Source organism: Balaenoptera ricei, chromosome 10 (genome assembly GCF_028023285.1).
Source record: "Balaenoptera ricei isolate mBalRic1 chromosome 10, mBalRic1.hap2, whole genome shotgun sequence".
Taxonomy (NCBI): domain Eukaryota; kingdom Metazoa; phylum Chordata; class Mammalia; order Artiodactyla; family Balaenopteridae; genus Balaenoptera; species Balaenoptera ricei.
This window is the reverse complement of record NC_082648.1, coordinates 12,106,358-12,126,251: the sequence shown is the minus strand read 5'-3', so window position 1 is coordinate 12,126,251 and position 19,894 is coordinate 12,106,358. Positions and strand designations below refer to the sequence as shown.

Here is a 19,894-nt window from a genome sequence, read left to right as displayed (position 1 = left end):
ACTGGACTGAATGTCAATATTATGACATAGTATGAGTGTGTTTCGTGTTTGGTAATTGCAATCATTGTTGCTTTTGTTGTGGTCATCAATTTACAATGCTTGGTGTCAGTGTATTTATCTCTTGTAAAAATAAAATACAGTGTGTGTGTGTGAAAAAAAAAGTCTTGTAGAAAAATTAGCAAATGAATGAATTATAATTATTGTGCTTAGAAACTGCCTTGTCAGTAATATGTTAACTTGTTTTTATAAATTCTATCTATCAAATAATTATTAAGTGCTTACTATTTGCCAAGCAATGCATCATGTGTTATATTAGAATACAGATATTATGTATGTTAGAATACATAATCTTCACTCTTTAGATACTTATAATAAAATATAAATGATATACAATCCAATACAAATTATATGTACACTCACATATAAACATGCACACAGAGAACTGTTTGAAGTCAGGTAAAACCCAAGGCATCCAAGCCATGATATCTTTTTGGACAAGTCAGTTGACAGTTCCAAGCGTCCCCATAAGAACTTTATAAACTATATTCTCTTTAACAAGATAATATTTTAGACTATATTTTGTATTTACATGCATTTATTATGGATTTTTATTATAGACTTGCTCAGTTGTTTGCATACTCTTTATCCTGATCCTCCTTGAAGAGTACTAAGAATTGCTTCTTTTTTTTTTTTTTTTTAAACAACTGTCTATTTATTTAGTTAGTTAGTTAGTTTTGGCTGTGTTGGGTCTTCGTTTCTGTGCGAGGGCTTTCTCTAGTTGCGGCAAGCGGGGGCCACTCTTCATCGCGGTGCGCGGGCCTCTCACTATCGTGGCCTCTCTTGTTGCGGAGCACAGGCTCCAGATGCGCAGGCTCAGTAGTTGTGGCGCACGGGCCTAGTTGCTCCGCGGCATGTGGGATCCTCCCAGACCAGGGCTCGAACCCGTGTCCCCTGCATTAGCAGGCAGATTCTCAACCACTGCGCCATCAGGGAAGCCCCAGAATTGCTTCTTTTGTATGCATATATTCTATTTTTTTAAATCAGTTTTTGTGCATGTCACTGGTGGGAATTTTTTCTTTAAAGTATCATTTAAGTCCTAGATTAGATAGTTTAAATAATAAGTTACATGCCAGGGCCTGTATAAATTTATTTAGATATTCACTGAAATGTTCCAGTATCTTTTCCTTTCTTGAGCTTTTTTTTTTTTTTTTTTCAGAACATTCAAAACGCCTGAGGGTTCTTTAACTGCCCTCATTTGAATAATTAATTCTAATCTTACATCCTATGGAAATCAACCCTACAAGCCAGGTTTGCCAAATCTCTTCATGGCAGTCCATGTGGTTGCTTTCCTTTAGTGCAACAGAAAGACACACTGGCACGAGGAGCAGTGAGTCCGTTTTTTTACTTCTCCTTGAGCATACACAGGAAAAATCTCAGCCAGAGGAACTGTGCCTGGCCCTCGAAGGGGTGAGTTTAGGTACAAAGCACAATATGAAGACCAAATGTAAGGCTGAGAAGTCCAAGTTAAAGTTGCCAACTGACCTCCAATTGTTCCAGGAACATTTTTACTTTTGCACCATTGTCCATTTGATTTACTCCTGGCACCAAAATATTAAGTATTTAAGCCCTGCTCTTCTCAAGAGTCCACGGTATAGAGAACAGCCAATATCTGTATTTGAGTTCTTTCTCGTTCCCAAGAATCTTTGTATTCAAAATGTGTATCCCCACAAATCCTCCAGCTCTGGCTGCTGACATTGTGAGAAAGTTCATATGTCATCTGAAGATGGAAAGAAAGTACTGAAATTCATTCCAAGAAATACAGCACAACTTCTGGGAAAAGCGAAAATGGCACAAAATTTTCTTCCTTTCAGCTATTCAGCAAATGGTCAGTGAGCGTAAAAAAAATTGCACGTAGAGAGAGAGGAGATAGCCTTAGTCTCTCTTTTTTGTGAATGAACTTTTTGTATATTACTTCTAGATAAGGCATTCACATTTTTCCTTTTCTAACAAAAGTTGTGCTTTGTTTTAAGATAGTTGGCATAGATGAGAGGCTTGTTTTGGTGAACCAGAAAAAAAGTGAAGACAAGAAAGAAATGAAACTGTTTAATAAATATTATTCATTTTTTAACTTAATGAAAAAAGTAGTTAATTTAATTATTTAATTAATGATGGCCTTTTGGCCATCTTCCTATATTCTTGATTTCTGTCCATTGAAATTCTTTTTTTTTATAAATTGATTGATTGATTGATAAATTTATTTATTTATTTTTGGCTGCGTTGAGTCTTCATTGCTGCACATGGGCTTTCTCTAGTTGCGGCGAGCAGGGGCTACTCTTCGTTGTGGTGTGCAGGCTTCTCATTGCGGTGGCTTCTCTTGTTGCAGAGCACAGGCTCTAAGCATGTGAGCTTCAGTAGTTGTGGTCCACGGGCTCAGTAGTTGTGGCTCATGGGCTCTAGGGCACAGGCTCAGTAGTTGTGGCTCACGGGCTCTAGGGCACAGGCTCAGTAGTTGTGGCGCACAGGCTTAGTTGCTCTGCAGCATGCGGCATCTTCCCAGACCAGGCTTAAATCCGTCCCCCTGGCAGACGGATTCTCAACCACTGCGCCACCAGGGAAGCCCCACTGAAATTCTTATATCTGTAATCTGCAAACGTTTGGTGCTGTACATGGAGTCAGTTTCTTTCTATGACCTCAACTTGTATATACAGGTTCACTCCAGCAGATCCAAGTGTAAAAATCTACATGGAAAGAAAAACCTGCAAGGGGAAATTTTACATCCCACACACAGTAAGGGAACATTTCTTGTTTTACTCTTCCAGAGGAATTCTTGCTATTCAAGTCATTTTCTTTGAAGAGAAAGGACAGTTCTTCCTGTACTCACACTATAATTTGATTTTACAGTGTTATCATCTGAAAATTTTTCGGGAACATTGCTATTTCACAAAGTGGATAACCAGCTAATTTAATAGTTGGATTACCATATAAGCCAAAGGTAGAAAAAATATGAGTGAAATAGTATTTTTCCCTTCTTTGAGCATACTTATAATTTTTTTGTGTTTCAGATTATAGCAATTTCCTATCTTTGCAAGGAATTAAATTTATACTTCAACAAAACAGCAGAGATATATTTAGTGTGTGTTATGACAGACTGCGGGAGTGGATTGTTAAGGGTAACTTCACTGAGCTCTCACAGTTTTCAAGCACTGCACAAGGTTTGCAGGTAAGACAATGTATATGGGACTAGGGCTACAAAGATGAATAGAATACAAGCCCTGACTTCCCTTTGAGGAGCTTAAAATTCATTGTAGGACCCTGTCATGTAAACAGACAATTTCAGTATTTTGCAGTGAAACCGTGTGTGATTTATGAAAGGGTGTCCTAGGGTTACTATGAGGACACACCAGAGGCATTTAACTCAATATGTGAATTCAGCAAAAGAGCCTTTTCCTTCTTTCAGAAGAAAGAATCCAGTCTTTCCAGAGATGACAGTTTCCTAGATAGTCAGTTGGACCCTGGTGGATAAATGTGCCTGGGGTGGGAAGGGGAAGAGACCTGTGATTGTACCATCAATAGTTGGGGAAAGGGTGTGTGGCACATACGGAGAACAGAAATGCCTGTAACTCAGAGAGGAAGAAGGTGTGCACTACTAAAGAAATAAAACAGAATGCTAAGGGAGTGTTTCAGGAAGGAGAGATAACCTAGTTGGGAAGCTTACTTATGTAATACATAGTGAAGCAGGTGGTATTTGAGATAAGCCTTAAAAGATGTCCAAGGTTGCAATAGACAGAGACAGGAATGCAGAAAAAGAGATTATGCAATTAAATGAGCAAAGGTGTGATGACAAACACTGAAGGACATCTTAGAACAAGTTGTTCGGTTTGGCTAGAGGACTGGTTACATTCAGAGGAAAAGTGAAAGAAAAGAATGGGACAGACAGCTGGGAATATAAGGAAGGGAACTAACATTTAATGAACAACTACTATATTACAGACACTTACTGGGTAGTTTACAAGGATTATCTCATTAAATCTTTACAACACTTTATGTAACAATTGTCATCCTTCACATGCTACAGTGAGGAAATGACTTATCCAGGGTCACATCGCTAATTAGCAAGAATAATAAGAACTACTTTCATGGAACATTTACCATATGCCAACGCTGTGCCTGCTAGATGCTCACATGCATTATCTTATTTAATCCTCACTACAACTTTATAAACTACTTTCCATCAGCACCCCCATTTTTTTCAGATAAAGAAAATGAGAATCAGAAAAATGGCAGAGATCACTAAGTGACAGAGCAGAATTCAAATTCAGTCCTGCTGACTCCAAAACGCATGCTCTTTTCCACTATCTACTATGTCACCAGAGAATTGGGGATATAAGAGGGATAGGATACTGACTCAATTCAAGCACTGGGCAGCTGTTGTATGTTAGAAAGATGAATAAGATCCAGTGGCTAAGGTCATGGAAGCAACCTAAATGCCCCTTGACAGACGAATGGATAAAGAAGATGCGGTACATATATACAATGGAATATCACTCAGCCATGAAAAGGAATGAAATTGGGTCATTTGTAGAGACGTGGATGGACCTAGAGACTGTCATACAGAGTGAAGTCAGTCAGAAAGAGAAAAACAAATATCATATATTAACGCATATATGTGAAATCTAGAAAAATGGTATATATGAACTGGTTTGCAAGGCAGAAGTAGAGACACAGATGTAGAGAACAAATGTATGGACACCAAGGGGGGAAAGTTGGGGGGGATGGGATGAATTGGGAGACTGGGATTGACATATATACACTAATATGTATAAAATAGATAACTAATAAGAACCTGCTGTATAAAAAATAAATTTAAAAAAATGAAAAGATCCAGCAGCTAACCTCAGAAACCTCGCAGTCTGGTGGGAGAGCAAGACAAACAAGTGTTCACGCCAGACTCTCCTCCTTACTCATCCCGGACCCCACCCCATATCCATTTCGCCTGCCCTTCTGTTGCTCTCTCAAAACAAAACAAAACCAAAAATTACATCTTGTTCCCTTTAGTTTCTCTTCCCTTCCTTTTGATCCCATTCTTACTTGCACTCATTTATCTCCTACCAAAAGCCAGAGAAAGCACTCCAATGAAAAATCCCTTCATCCCCTCAACAAAATAAAAATCGCTTTTAAAATTTCATAGTGGCAGGAAAGAAATAATGTAGGATTACAAGAAAGACAGGAAACAGGGAGAATGATAAATTGGAAGAATCAGAGTCAGGGATGTTGCCACCAAGATTCAGACAAGCACTGGTTACAGGACTGTTTAAGTGAACAGCAGTGGGCAGGCTAAATCGCATTTCCACAGGTCATCCCAACCCACCTTTCACTGCAGTATTTTCCATCACAGTTCTATCAGGGAGGAGTCAGATGTGGAAACGATCTCTTATTTCACAGCCTGTTCACTTCTTACCTTGATCAGCGGACGTGTTCTGCACTATACTCTCCCTACTACTAACCTGGAAATATTTCCTTTCTGTCCTCTTCCAACTTTTTCTGAACTTCATCCTATTTCCAGGGTTTGCAGTGACTAGATGATGAAACAAAGGAGAGGAATTGTAGAGTTTCAGATCTCTGCCGTGAGATTTTTCTCCACTGACCAAACCCCGGCTAAAGAGATTGCTTTTTTTTGTCCCAAGGATTTCAAAGCATATCAATGTCCAACTTGAATGAATGAAGTTATTTGACAGCACTGGGAAATGACAGCAGAGAGGGCCAACTGGGAGGTGGTGATTTGAGTGAAATTTTTGCAAGGCATCTTGCTAGTGATTTTCAAGCCCAGGGGTGGACACCCAAACACCAGTCAGCCCTGGAAGAACCACTTTCAAAATAGCATTAAGAACACAGTGTTCCTTCAAACCCTGGATTATATAATTATTTCTCTATGTTGTTTATCTATTCCAAGGATGAAATAATCTAGAAGCACACAATTATAGCAGTCTATTTCAACACATGTTTAGAAAGAGAATTAAACGATTTTTTCAAAAGTCACATAGGCATTGCGTGGCAGTGTCAGAACTAAATTGAGCTCTTTCAGCTTCCAATTTAGTTCCCATTGGACGAGACCTTGCTGATTCAATCACTCCCACTTTTTGTCTACTCTCCTCTGCTTTGGTCATTCTTAACAATCTATTCCTTGACTACTGGGGGAAAACCAAAATAACACTAAACCAATGGAGTTAAACCTATCTTTTTGGAAATAACATTGTGTGTGTGTGTGTGTGTGTGTGTGTTTGTGTGTGTGTACTCCATGACATTACATGCCAGTGATTAATAGAGGTGCTCTACATGTGTTGTCCTATTTAATCCATCCAACAGTCCTGTGAGTCAAGTTTTATAATCCCTAACTGTGTCACTGAGAAACGTGAGGCTCAGGAAATTAAGTAACTGGTTGAATGTCACACGATAACATTCCATTGCATATATATACCACATTCTCTTTATCCAGTCATCTTCTGATAGACATTTAGGTCGTTTCCAAAAGTCACATCCCTCAGCTGGAAGAGTTACTTACCTTCCATGGGACCTTTCTTCAGAATCCAGTCTAGCTTATATGATGATTGTCTGAGGAACTATCAAAAGTATGGAGGGAAAACCAAGATGGAATAAAGACAGGGATTGTCACTCCTTCCAATTTTTTGTTTGTTTGTTTTGTTTGAGAAAACAATAAAAGAAGAGGTGAAAAAGATACAGGCTGGAGTACAGAAGGAGTTTGGTAGATTTGAGTTACTCAATAGTTATTCAGCTATTGAGCAGACTTTCTTCGCTCAATCTATTGCCTAAAGTTAAAATCACTTTAATAATTTAAATTTCCACTTAAATGGAATACATTTGGATCAGACAGAGGTCCATCCAGATATCTACCTCTGACTGAGGGAGGTCAAAGAGGAACATGTTTTCATTTCTCATGTCAACTTTAAAAGTGGTAACTATTTTTAACTTCTGTTACTAACTAATGATATCATTATTGTGTTTACTTCAATTTTTCTTGAATCATTTGCTGTTGTTTAAAGCTATTGTTCTATCTTCCCTAAAACTACTCTCTATAACTTAAAGCTGTGCTCTCAAGTTCTTGCGTACTGTGATTTGGTGAACAAAGCTATCATCCTGTCCTTTCCCTTCACATCTTTACAAATGCTTAACATACTCCTGCTCTGCTTCCGTCTTACTCAGAGACACCACTTCATCCTTCTCAAATTCTATTTTATCAGTCCTACCTTCAAGCCTCCTGTTTCTGCCAGTCACCAATATCTCCTTCAGTTCCTACAAGTTATGTGGCTCCATTTCTTGCAGTTGTAAATCTCCTGAATGTAGGAAGGAATATTTTTATGTTGGTGAGTTGGAATAGTGAAAGGTGAATGCAAGGATGTGGCAGAGTGTGGGAAGGCAGTAGAATAGATCTAAAAGGGCCCCTTGCCTTCCAGGTGAGGCCGTGGTACCATGGGAGAAATTTCCCAGACTTTAACTTCACACCTCTCTCAGAGGAAGCATCCAGAGTCTGATGAGAAAAAGGCCAGCCTTTCCCAACTTCACCTCTCTCCAAGATAGGAGATGCAGAACCTGTTCTCTATTTTGCTTTGAGTTGAAGGAGCATCTTGTAAATTGAACCCAGATTTCCAGTTTTGCTTGGGGTCTAAGTAACTGTAGAAGTTGGCTTTGTAGACACCGTGGAGCCTGTATTCCTATACCAAACCAGATGACAGTCAGCAGACATGAGTGTTCATAGACTGGGATGAGACTTGGTGATTTCCTGAAGTGAGATGAAAGGTTTTAGGAAGCAACATATTTGAGTTGGAGCTTGTTTGGACAGACAATTTAGTATGCAGAGTGCTGGATAAAGAAATGAGGGACTTTTAGGTTCCAATACCTAATGCATCCCTTTCTCTGATTTTATAAGTCATTTAGCTATCTGGGATTAAGTGGCAATATGCAAATCCTTAATTTGTATTGTCATATTTTAAAGGACATTGAATAAATTATTATGTTAAGTATGTATATCTTTGTATAATTTTGTCTTTAGTTCTGAAACTGGGAACTCAAGGATCCCTGTAGACACAATCACACAATTATTTAAGTAAGTATCAGAACATTAGGGAATACTGTGTGATTGTATCAGTGGTTAAAATCATATTCTTCTAAATCACACAGCCCTGTGTTTGAATCCCGTCTTTGCCACTTAACTGCTGTGTGACCTTGGATTAAATATGTAACCTCTTTGAGCCTTAAGTTTCTCATATATAATATGTGAATAATTATACTCAGTATGTAGGATTATTATGGGAAGTAAAGAACACAGTGAATAAAAAGTGATTATCACAGTACTTAGTATGTAGAAAAGACGATGTATGATATATCAATATTACTTGGATAGTTGTATAATTTTATTTGATATCTGCTATCATATTTTAAAAAATGAAGGTTTAATAGAAAAGAAAAGGGTAGAGGAAATAATCTCTACAGGAAGAATAGAAAAATTACAGCTGTTCTGAACTAGGAGTTGAGCTAACCTCCAGACTTCTTCGCCTTTCCCCAGGAGTTTGTGCCCAGGCTTCCCTAGATGCTCTCCCAAACTTGAGTTCAACAAAGATTGATTTTCATTTAGTTCAGCTAAGACAAATTAAGAAAAAGACAGGGATTTGATGCATGGGAAGCTACGTGGATTAACAAATCTGAGATGTAGAATCCATGCACGGGGCTTCCCTTAAAAGAACAGAACTAAGAGGTTGGCACTGTCTCATGAAATGGGCTAGATGTTTCTCAATTCATTGCCTTTTTTTTTTTTATAAGCAGACATTCATTTTTAATTATTATTTATTTATTTATTTATGACTATGTTGGGTCTTCGTTTCTGTGCGAGGGCTTTCTCTAGTTGCGGCGAGCGGGGGCCACTCTTCATCACGGTGCACAGGCCTCTCACTATCGCGGCCTCTCCTGTTGCGGAGCACAGGCTCCAGACGCGCAGGCTCAGTAGTTGTGGCTCACGGGCCCAGTTGCTCTGCGGCATGTGGGATCTTCCCAGACCAGGGCTCGAACCCATGTTCCGTGCATCGGCAGGCAGATTCTCAACCACTGCGCCACCAGGGAAGCCCAATTCATTGCCTTTTGATGTCCTAGAAAGTGATTTCTGTTTTTTATCTTCAGAAATGCTGCTTCCTAACTCTTCTTTGCCTTTTTCCCTTTACTGGCAAGAGAAAGGGTTTTAGAGCTGCCAGTAAAAGAATAATATGAACTCATAAAACCAACATTTTGTAAATAAAGCTGAATCTCATGGAGCTGAAAGAAAAAACTCTAATAGGAGCCAAGAAAATTTCTCAAAAAGACAGCATGCCTAGAAGTCTGAAAAAGACTTGAGAAAGGATAATAAAGGGCAGAGAGCAGAAGATGTGGATGGAATTGGTGGGGATACATATTAGCTTCATTATTACTGTACCATTATTTTAGTCACAGAAATACTATAGAAGAAGGATAACTCTTTCGGTGTATGTTCCAGGACGTACCGTTCTGAGAAGCTTGTCCCCACAGTAATTCCTGGCAGCTCTGCCAACCTTCCCCCTCCTCCATTCTCTCCCTGAAGTCTGAGCTTCTCATCAGTGTTTTTTGCAATGTTCTGCAAACAAAAGTACTCCTGAGTGCCCATAACAATGTCGCTCCAAAGCCACCCGCCCCGCAGCGGAGAGGTCAGGGCGCGAGGCCGCTGCCACAATCGCCGCGAGGTCGGAGCGCGGGGCTGCACCATGGCCTACAGCCGGCAGGAAGGGAAGGATCGAAGCATATTTGTAACCAAAGACCGTGAAACTCCAAGGAACGCGGAGCTGGTGGCCGACGACTCCAATGATCCGTCCGAGGAGCACGGACTGATCCTGCCCAACGGAGACAACATCAGCTGGAACAGCCCGTGCCTCGGGGGGACGGCCAGCGGCCCGCGCGGGGAACAGTTCAGGGCGGCCTTTTCCTGCTTCCACTGCAGCACAGAGGATGCCAAGGGGTCGGACTGTGTAGACCAGCTCCGCGCCATGCAGGAGCGCATGCAGAAGTACCTGGACCTCTATCCCCAGGAGAAAGAGGAGAAGCCAGCGGATCGATTAGAGGAAACGGCTGCCTCTGAGGCCACCGTAACCAGAGAAAAGGAGGGGTCCAGCTAATGAGCGCCCGGGGCGCTGGGTTCCGGCCTCCTTCAGAGCGTGTGAACCTCTCCAAGAAAGTGTCTCTCCCTCTGTTGTTCTGTGCACTGTAATGTACACAATAACTTATTGTGCTGATCAGGGGTCTTGGCCCCTTGACATATACACTGAAAAATGGGTTGTATGAACGTGTCTCACATGAAGCTATCAGCGAATGTAGCTGCCGCTTTTGAATTCTCTTCTCAGATTGTCCTGAATTTTGCCGCTTTGAAATAATGTGCTGAATAATCTCAGCAACCAATAATCATTATCTGGGAGTGTCTCTTGTGAGTGAGCTGACTTATTCTGATTCATTGTATCCCTTTTAGTAGATTTCATACCCAGTTGGAAAGTGAAATAGAAACAAAACATCTTCCTTTAAAAATACTGGAGTCAGGCCATTCCTTGTAGAAGAGGCAGGATGATCAGACCTTGAGTATTTGAGGAAGCAGTATGCTTCATTTCTGATATATTTTGGTTTCCAGTTTGCATTGAGCTCCAAGTTTTCTACATTTGGAAAACAGAGCTTTGGACCCTCTGAGTGACTCCTTTGTAAGTGAAGAGAAAGGCTGGTTTTTTCTGTTCTTGTTATTCCGAAAGCCCAGGTTTGGGGTCTGTGTTCACACTGGCTCTGTCTCAGCCTGTTCAGATGCAATGTTCTTGAGAGGTGGGGACCTAATCATTACCAAAGTAGCACCCGAGAGAGGAAACGGTGTCAATTAAAAGGAAAACATGATTTTTACCTGAAAAAAAAAAAAGTCAGTCCGATGAGAAAACACATCACTTGGTCTTCTCTAGGGCCAGCTGGCTGCCTAAACAAATGTCTATAGAAGAAGGGCCACTGATTAAATTTGTGATCTAAGAACACACTTTATTCATGAGAGTAGGATCCATATCTGCATTTTTCTCCACTGTATTTCCAGCTTAGTGTTGGCACATAGTAAATGCTCAATAAATTTGTAAGACAGATTCATGGATGGATGGATGGATGGATGATGGATGACTAAAAACATGAAGCTACTTCTGGCTCTGAAGGTGTGGCCATGCTTGTCTTTTCCTCCTTAGACAGATGGAATAGGAGATCTTATATTTCTCTATAGCTTCTGTTGCCTGCATTATGCCATACTGCCCATCTCGCATGAGGAAATTCCTGTACAAACTAAAAAAAAAGTGGTAATCATATCACTGTCTCTCTCATATCTTTGTTGTCACTTCTGGGAGTGTCTTCAAATACTCTCTTCACGAAAGAATACTTTTCTTGGACTTCCCTGGTGGCACAGTGGTTAAGAATCCACCTGCCAATGCAGGGGACATGGGTTCGAACCCTGGTCCGGGCAGATCCCACATGCCACGGAGCAACTAAGACTGTGAGCCACAACTACTGAGCCTGTGCTCTATAGCCCGAGAGCCACAACTACTGAACCTGCATGCCACAACTGCTGAAGCCCGAGCGCCTAGAGCCCGTGCTCCATAACAAAAGAAGCCACCCAATGAGAAGCCCATGAACTGCAATGAAGAGCAGCGTCCTCTCGCCACAACTAGAGAAAGCCCACACGCAACAATGAAGAGCCAACACAGCCAAAAATTAATTAATTAATTAATTAATTTTTAAAAAAGAATACTTTTCTTGAGTAGTAAGGGGGAAATATCTGTATAACTGGTTTTCATAATTACCTAAAATCCAAATGTAAGTTAAAGCTTCATGTGGTCTAGTCTTTACAAGATATACAAATTTTAAAAATACAAACTAGCAGGCAACATTAATTAAAAACGATTTCAAAATTTTTTGGCTATTCTTAAACAATCTTTTACTATCTAAAACAATACAATTCATAACTAAAGCCATTCTGACTTGTCTTTTCCCATGTCTTACTCTCAACATCTCACATCCCACAGCTGCCTGAAAGCTTTTCTGTCCACAGCTCAAATCTCTACCTAAAACTCCCCCATCCAACAAACCAAGTCTACAAAGCTCTTCCCATTTCTCTCCCTCCACTTTTTATCTACCACCATTTTTTCTCTCTCTCTTCTCTCTGATGAGTTGATCTTGGCCTTTTTTGATACAAAGGCCCCATCAGGGGATTCCCTGGTGGCGCAGGGGTTAGGAATCCACCTGCCAATGCAGGGGACATGGGACCATGAGCCCTGGTCCAGGAAGATCCAACATGTCACAGAGCAACTAAGCCCACACACCACAACTACTGAGCCTGAGCTCTACAGCCAACGTGCCACAACTACTGAGCCTGCATGCCACAACTACTGAAGCCCATGTGCCTAGAGCCCATGCCCCGCAACAAGAGAAGACACTGCAATGAGAAGCCCACAAACCACAAGGAAGAGTAGTCCCTCCACAATGCAACTAAAGAAAGCCCGCGTGCAGCAATGAAGACCCATTGCAGCCAAAAAAAAAAGGACACATTGGGTTAGTTCAACTCCTCTTCATAAGAATACATGGCTGGAGAGAGCCTGAGGGAAGTCCAGATCATATACAGTTTGACAGAACATGCCATGTGACTGACAGGGTCTTGGTGCTCTGGCCGGGTGTCAGGCCTGAGCCTCGTAGGTGGGAGAGCCAAGTTGAGGACATTGGTCGACCAGAGACCTCCCAGACCCTTGTAATATCAAACAGCAAAAGCTCTCCCAGAGATCTCCATCTCAATGCTAAGACCCAGCTCCGCTCAATGACCAGCAAGTTCCAGTGCTGGACACCCCATGCCAAGCAACTAGCAAGACAGGAACACAACCCCAGCCATTAGCAGAGAGGCTGCCTAAAATCATAATAAGTTCACAGACACCCCAAAACACAGCACCAGATGCGGTCCTGCCCACCAGAAAGACAAGATCCAGCCTCATCCACCAGAACACAAGCACCAGTCTTCTCCACCAGGAAGACTACACAACCCACTGAACCAACCTTACCCACTGGGGGCAGACACCAAAAACAACAGGAAGTACAAACCTGCAGCCTGCGAAAAGGAGACCACAGATGCAGTAAGTTAAGCAAAATGAGAAGACCGAGAAATACACAGCAGATGAAGGAGGAAAGTAAAAACCCACCAGACCAAACAAATGAAGAGGAAATAGGCAGTCTACCTGAAAAAGTATTCAGAGAAATGGTAGTAAAGATGATCCAAAATCTTGGAAATAGAATGGAGAAAATACAAGAAATGTTTAACAAGGACCTAGAAGAACTAAAGAGCAAACAAACAATGATGAAAAACACAATAAATGAAATTTAAAATTCTCTAGAAGGAATCAAAAGCAGAATAACTGAAGCAGAAGAATGGATAAGTGAGCTGGAAGATAAAATAGTGGATATAACTACCACAGAGCAGAATAAAGAAAAAAGAATGAAAAGAATTGAGGACAGTCTCAGAGACCTCTGGGACAACATTAAACACACTAACATTTGAATTATAGGGGTCCCAGAAGAAGAAGAGAAAAAGAAAGGGACTGAGAAAATACTTGAGGAGATTACACTTGAAAACTTCCCTAATATGGGAAAGGAAATAGTCAATCAACTCCAGGAAACACAGAGAGTCCAATACAGGATAAATCCAAGGAGAAACATGCCAAGACACATATTAATCAAACTATCAAAAATTAAATACAAAGAAAAAATATTAAAAGCAGCAAGGGAAAAGCAACAAATAATATACATGGGAATCCCCATAAGCTTAACAGCTGATTTCTCAACAGAAACTCTGCAAGCCAGAAGGGTGTGGCAGGATATATTTAAAGTGATGAAAGGGGAAAACCTACAACCAAGGGTACTCTACCCAGCAAGGATCTCATTCAGATTCAACAGAGAAATTAAAACCTTTACAGACAAGCAAAAACTAAGAGAATTCAGCACCACCAAACCAGCTTTACAACAAATGTTAAAGGAACTTCTCTAGGCAGGAAACACAGGAGAAGGAAAAGACCTACAATAGCAAACTCAAAACAATTAAGAAAATAGTAATAGGAACATACATATCAATAATTACATCAAACGTAAATAGATTAAATGCTCCAACCAGAAGACATAGACTGGCTGAATGGATACAAAAGCAAGACCCATATATATGCTGTCTACAAGAGACCCACTTCAGACCTAGGGACACATACAGACTGAAAGTGAGGGGATAGAAAAAGATATTCCATGCAAATGGAAATCAAAAGAAAGCTGGATTAGCAATTCTCATATCAGACAAAACAGACTTTAAAATAAAGACTATTACAAGAGACAAAGAAGGACACTACATAATGATCAAGGGATCAATCGAAGAAGAAGATATAACAATTGTAAATATTTATGTATCCAACATGAGGCACCTCAATACATAAGGCAAATGCTAAGAGCCGTAAAAGGGGAAATTGACAGTAACACAGACATAATAGGGGACTTTAACACCCCACTTTCACCAATGGACAGATCATCCAAAATGAAAATAAATAAGGAAACACAAGCTTTAAATGATACATTAAACAAGATAGACTTTTACTGATATTTATAGGACATTCTATCCAAAAACAGCAGATTACAGTTTCTTCTCAAGTGCTCGTGGAGTATTCTCCAGGATAGATCATATCTTGGGTCACAAATCAAGCCTTGGTAAATTTAAGGAAATTGAAATCATATCAAATATCTTTTCCAACCACAATGCTATGAGACTAGATATCAATGACAAGAAAAAAATCTGTAAAAAATACAAACATATGGAGGCTAAACAATACACTACTAAATAACCAATAGATTACTGAAGAAATCAAAAAATACCTAGAAACAAATCACAATGAAAACACGATGACCCAAAACCTATGGGATGCAGCAAAAGCAGTTCTAAGAGGGAAGTTTATAGCAATACAATCCTACCTCAAAAAACAAGAAACATCTCAAATAAACAACCTAACCATACATCTAAAGCAATTAGAGAAAGAAGAACAACAACAAAAAAAAAAACAAAGTTAGCAGAAGGAAAGAAATCATAAAGATCAGATCAGAAATAAATGAAAAAGAAATGAAGGAAACAATAGCAAAGATCAATAAAACTAAAAGCTGCTTCTTTGAGAAGATAAACAAGATTGATAAACCATTAGCCAGACTCATCAAGAAAAAAAGGGAGAAGACTCAAATCAATAGAATTAGAAATGAAAAAGAAGAAGTAACAACTGACACTGCAGAAATACAAAGGATCATAAGAGATTACTACAAGCAACTATATGCCAATAAAATGGACAACCTGGAAGAAATGGATAAATTCTTAGAAAAGCACAACCTTCCGAGACTGAACCAGGAAGAAATAGAAAATATAAACAGACCAATCACAAGCACTGAAATTGAAACTGTGATTAAAAATCTCTCAACAAACAAAAGCCCAGGACCAGGTGGATTCACAGGCAAATTCTATCAAACATTTAGAGAAGAGCTAACACCTATCCTTATCAAACTCTTCCAAAATATAGCAGGGGAGGAACACGCCCAAACTCATTCTACGAGGCCACCATCACCCTGATACCAAAACCAGACAAAGATGTCACAAAAAAAAGAAAAACACAGGACAATATCACTGATGAACATAGATGCAAAAATCCTCCACATAATACTAGCAAACAGAATCCAACAGCACATTAAACAGATCATACACCATGATCAAGTGGGGTTTATCCCAGGAATGCAAGGATTCTTCAATATACACAAATCAATCAATGTGATAAACCATATTAAAAAAATGAAGGATAAAAACCATATGGTCATCTCAATAGATGCAGAAAAACTTACAACAAAATTCAACACCCATTTATGATAAAAACCCTCCAGAAAGTGGGCATAGAGGGAACTTATCTCAACCTAATAAAGGCCATGTATGACAAACCAGCAGCCAACATCATTCTCAATGGTGAAAAACTGAAACCATTTCCACTAAGATCAGGAACAAGACAAGGTTGCCCACTCTCACCACTATTATTCAACATAGTTTTGGAAGTTTTAGCCACAGCAATCAGAGAAGAAAAAGAAATAAAAGGAATCCAAATCGGAAAAGAAGTAAAACTGTCACTGTTTGCAGGTGACATGATACTATACATAGAGAATCCTAAAGATGCTACCAGAAAACTACTAGAGCTAATCAATGAATTTGGTAAAGTAGCAGGATACAAAATTAATGCACAGAAATCTCTTGCATTCCTATACACTAATGATGAAAAATCTGAAAGAAATTAAGGTAGCACTCCCATTTACCATTGCAACAAAAAGAATAAAATACCTAGGAATAAACCTACCTAAGGAGACAAAAGACCTGTATGCAGAAAACTGTAAGACACTGGTGAAAGAAATTAAAGACGATACAAACAGATGGAGAGGTATACCATGTTCTTGGACTGGAAGAATCAACATTGTGAAAATGACTATACTACCCAAAGCAATCTACAGACTCAGTGCAATCCCTATCAAATTACCAATGGCATTTTTCACGGAACTAGAACAAAAAAAATTCACAATTTGTATGGAAACACAAAAGACCCCGAATAGCCAAAGCAATCTTGAGAAAGAAAAATGGAGGTGGAGGTATCAGGCTCCCTGACTTCGGACTATACTACAGAGCTACAGTAATCAAGACAGTATGGTACTGGCACAAAAAACAGAAATATAGATCAATGGCACAAGATAGAAAGCCCAGAGATAAACCCATGCACATGTGGTCACCTTATCTTTGATAAAGGAGGCAAGAATATACAATGGAGAAAAGACAGCCTCTTCAATAAGTGGTACTGGGAAAACTGGACAGCTACATGTAAAAGAATGAAATTAGAACACTCCCTAACACCATACACAAAAATAAACTCAAAATGGATTAAAGACCTAAATGTAAGGCCAGACACTTAGAGCAAAACATAAGCAGAATAGTCTATGACATAAATCACAGCAGATCCTTTTTGACCCACCTCCTAGAGAAATGGAAATAAAAACAAAAATAAGCAAATGGGACCTAATGAAACTTAAAAGCTTTTGCACAGCAAAGGAAACCACGAACAAGACGAAAAGACAACCCTCAGAATGGGAGAAAATATTTGCAAATGAAGCAACTGACAGAGGATTAATCTCCAAAATATACAAGCAACTCTTGCAGCTCAATATCAAAAAAACAAACAACCCAATCCAAAAATGGGCAGAAGACCTAAAGAGACATTTCTCCAAAGAAGATATACAGATTGCCAACAAACACATTGCCAACATCACATGATTAGTGATGCTCAACATCACTAATCATTAGAGAAATTCAAATCAAAACTACAATGAGGTATCACCTCACACCAGTCAGACTGGCCATCATCAAAAGCTCTACAAACAATAAATGCTGGAGAGGGTGTCAAGAAAAGGGAACTCTCTTGTTGGTGGGAATATAAATTGATACAGCCACTATGGAGAACAGTATGGAGGTTCCTTAAAAATCTAAAAATAGAACTGCCATACAACCCAGCAATCCTACTACTGGGCATATACCCCGAGAAAACCATAATTCAAAAAGAGTCATGTACCATGATGTTCATTGCAGCACTATTTACAATAGCCAGGACATGGAAGCAACCTAAGTGTCCATTGACAGATGAATGGATAAAGAAGATGTGGAACATAGATACAGTGGAATATTACTCAGCCATAAGAAGAACCGAAACTGAGTTATTTGTAGTGAGGTGGATGGACCTAGAGACTGTCATACAGAGTCAACTAATCAGAAAGAGAAAAACAAATACCATATGATAACAGATATATATGGAATCTAAAAAAAAAAAAAAAAAGGTTATGAAGAACCTAGGGGCACGACAGGAATAAAGACGCAGACATAGAGAATGGACTTGAGGATACGGGGAGGGGGAAAGGTAAGCTGGGACAAAGTGAGAGAGTGGCATTGACATATATACTCTACCAAATATAAAATAGATAGCTAGTGGGAAGCAGCCGCATAGCAGGGAGATCAGCTCGGTGCTTTGTGTCCAAATAGAGGGGTGGGATAGGGAGGGTGGGAGGGAGACGCAAGAGGGAGAAGATATGGAGATATATGTATACGTATAGCTGATTCACTTTGTTATACAGCAGAAACTAACACACAATTGTAAAGCAATTACACTCCAATAAAGATGTTAAAAAAAAAAAAAAGAATACGTGGCTGGAGTTGACACATACAAAATTGTCTTTGAGACTCAGAGTGATACGGGAGGAGAGAAAAGGAAGAGCCCTGAATTCTCACAGATGTTAATCATTTTTCAAATCATATATAAATGGGATTGAGCATAGGAGAACCCAGGCATAGATGGAAACATTGGAAAGGAGAGATAAGAGACTCGTGAGAGATAGTTTCCAAAAGAAAGTGTTAGCCTTACAAAAAGCAAGATGATAAAGAGAGATGTGTAAACGTTTAGGAAAACCAGTGGAAGCAATATTTAAGATAACTTGTGAAAAAGGTGAAGCTTAAATTGGAAAGACAAATGTAAGATTTTCAAGTTTGGACTTAGCGAATGTAAAACTAAACAATTGTGAGGTCAGAAGGCTGACAGAGCACAGACGCCATCTGCATTTGGGAGTAGAGGGGACTGCTAGAACCGACTGGAGAAAGACAGAGCTAGTGTACATTACGAAGCATGTGTTTGTAGCTGGAGAAGAGAGAATCCTCTTTAATTCTGGAGATGGGATGGGGGTGAGAGGTGAGTAGCCTACTCTTTTTAGGGTGAAACATTGGAATTAAACTTGTTTCAAATCATAATGATTGGGGGTTAGTGATTAAGTTGAGTACATATAAAATGCTATATGAACAAGCCATGGCTAGCTTGTTCCCCCAAAACCATGCCATGTAGTAAACTGGCTTTTGCAAATATAATGATCTGGATGATTTATCTTGGAAAAAGGGCACAGAAGCCAACACTGAGAGCAAATTTGTGATTTAAAGAGGAAAACAACCCCCAGTCTTGTGAGTATAAATTGTGATAGTTGAATTTATCAAAGGTGATCATACATTGTCTTCTTTCTGAGGTCTTTTTTAAGATTTTATCCCAAAGAGTATATCTCAATATGAAAAAATCTGGGGGGAAAACCTGAATTTTATTGGTCTCTTAGAACTCAGTAATCCTTCAGACTACAACTGAGTTTTTCCTTTAACAGGAAATCCTTTATTATTTATAAAAGCTCTTCACAGGTTGGGGTTTGGGAGGGTAAGTCCATCAGAATAAGACAAAAAGAATGAGGCATGAGGCCCCACCTAGTTGTTCATCACCGCTCTTAGCAATAAATCTTTTTTTATTGAAAAGTACACCCACCCACCCACATCCCAGCCCTTTTGCTGATCCAGCCCAAGTTAGAGGTCCTGCAACTTTACCTCTTCTACAGTCTGCTGCTCTGTGATGCAAGTCTATTTGTCTGCCAGGAAGACTCTTTGGTACCCAGGCGACAGAGACACATCTGATAGAAAAGGTTTTCTGATTGTCCAAGAGGCTAAAAAATAAAAGACCTCTGTCTACAAGACAACCAGAGACATCAAATTGCAATCTTCCTCCTAAAAGAAAAGAAACAGTGCCACTGGTTCTGATGGTACAGTGGAGGTGTGTATTTGTGAAAATTTGTGTTGGAGGATACAGGACAGCTAAAGAGCAAAGCGAATAGTAAGTAGTTCTTACTTACCTCCTTAGGGACTGTCTTGGTTGTCTCTAGGTCA

The 19,894-nt window shown here is 39.6% G+C and overlaps 1 protein-coding gene across 1 annotated transcript; it reads left to right on the top strand.

Moving 5' to 3' along the window:
* Positions 1-9,779: 9,779 nt before the first annotated feature.
* LOC132372429 (mitochondrial intermembrane space import and assembly protein 40-like) lies at positions 9,780-10,187 on the top strand. Its single transcript, XM_059934505.1, has one exon. The coding sequence runs from the start codon at positions 9,780-9,782 to the stop codon at positions 10,185-10,187; it is 408 nt and encodes a 135-aa protein (XP_059790488.1).
* The last annotated feature ends 9,707 nt before the right edge of the window (positions 10,188-19,894 follow it).

Bases quoted from the DNA above. Each gene is read 5' to 3' on its own strand.
- LOC132372429 (XM_059934505.1), top strand. From the start codon at position 9,780: ATGGCCTACAGCCGGCAGGAAGGGAAGGATCGAAGCATATTTGTAACC.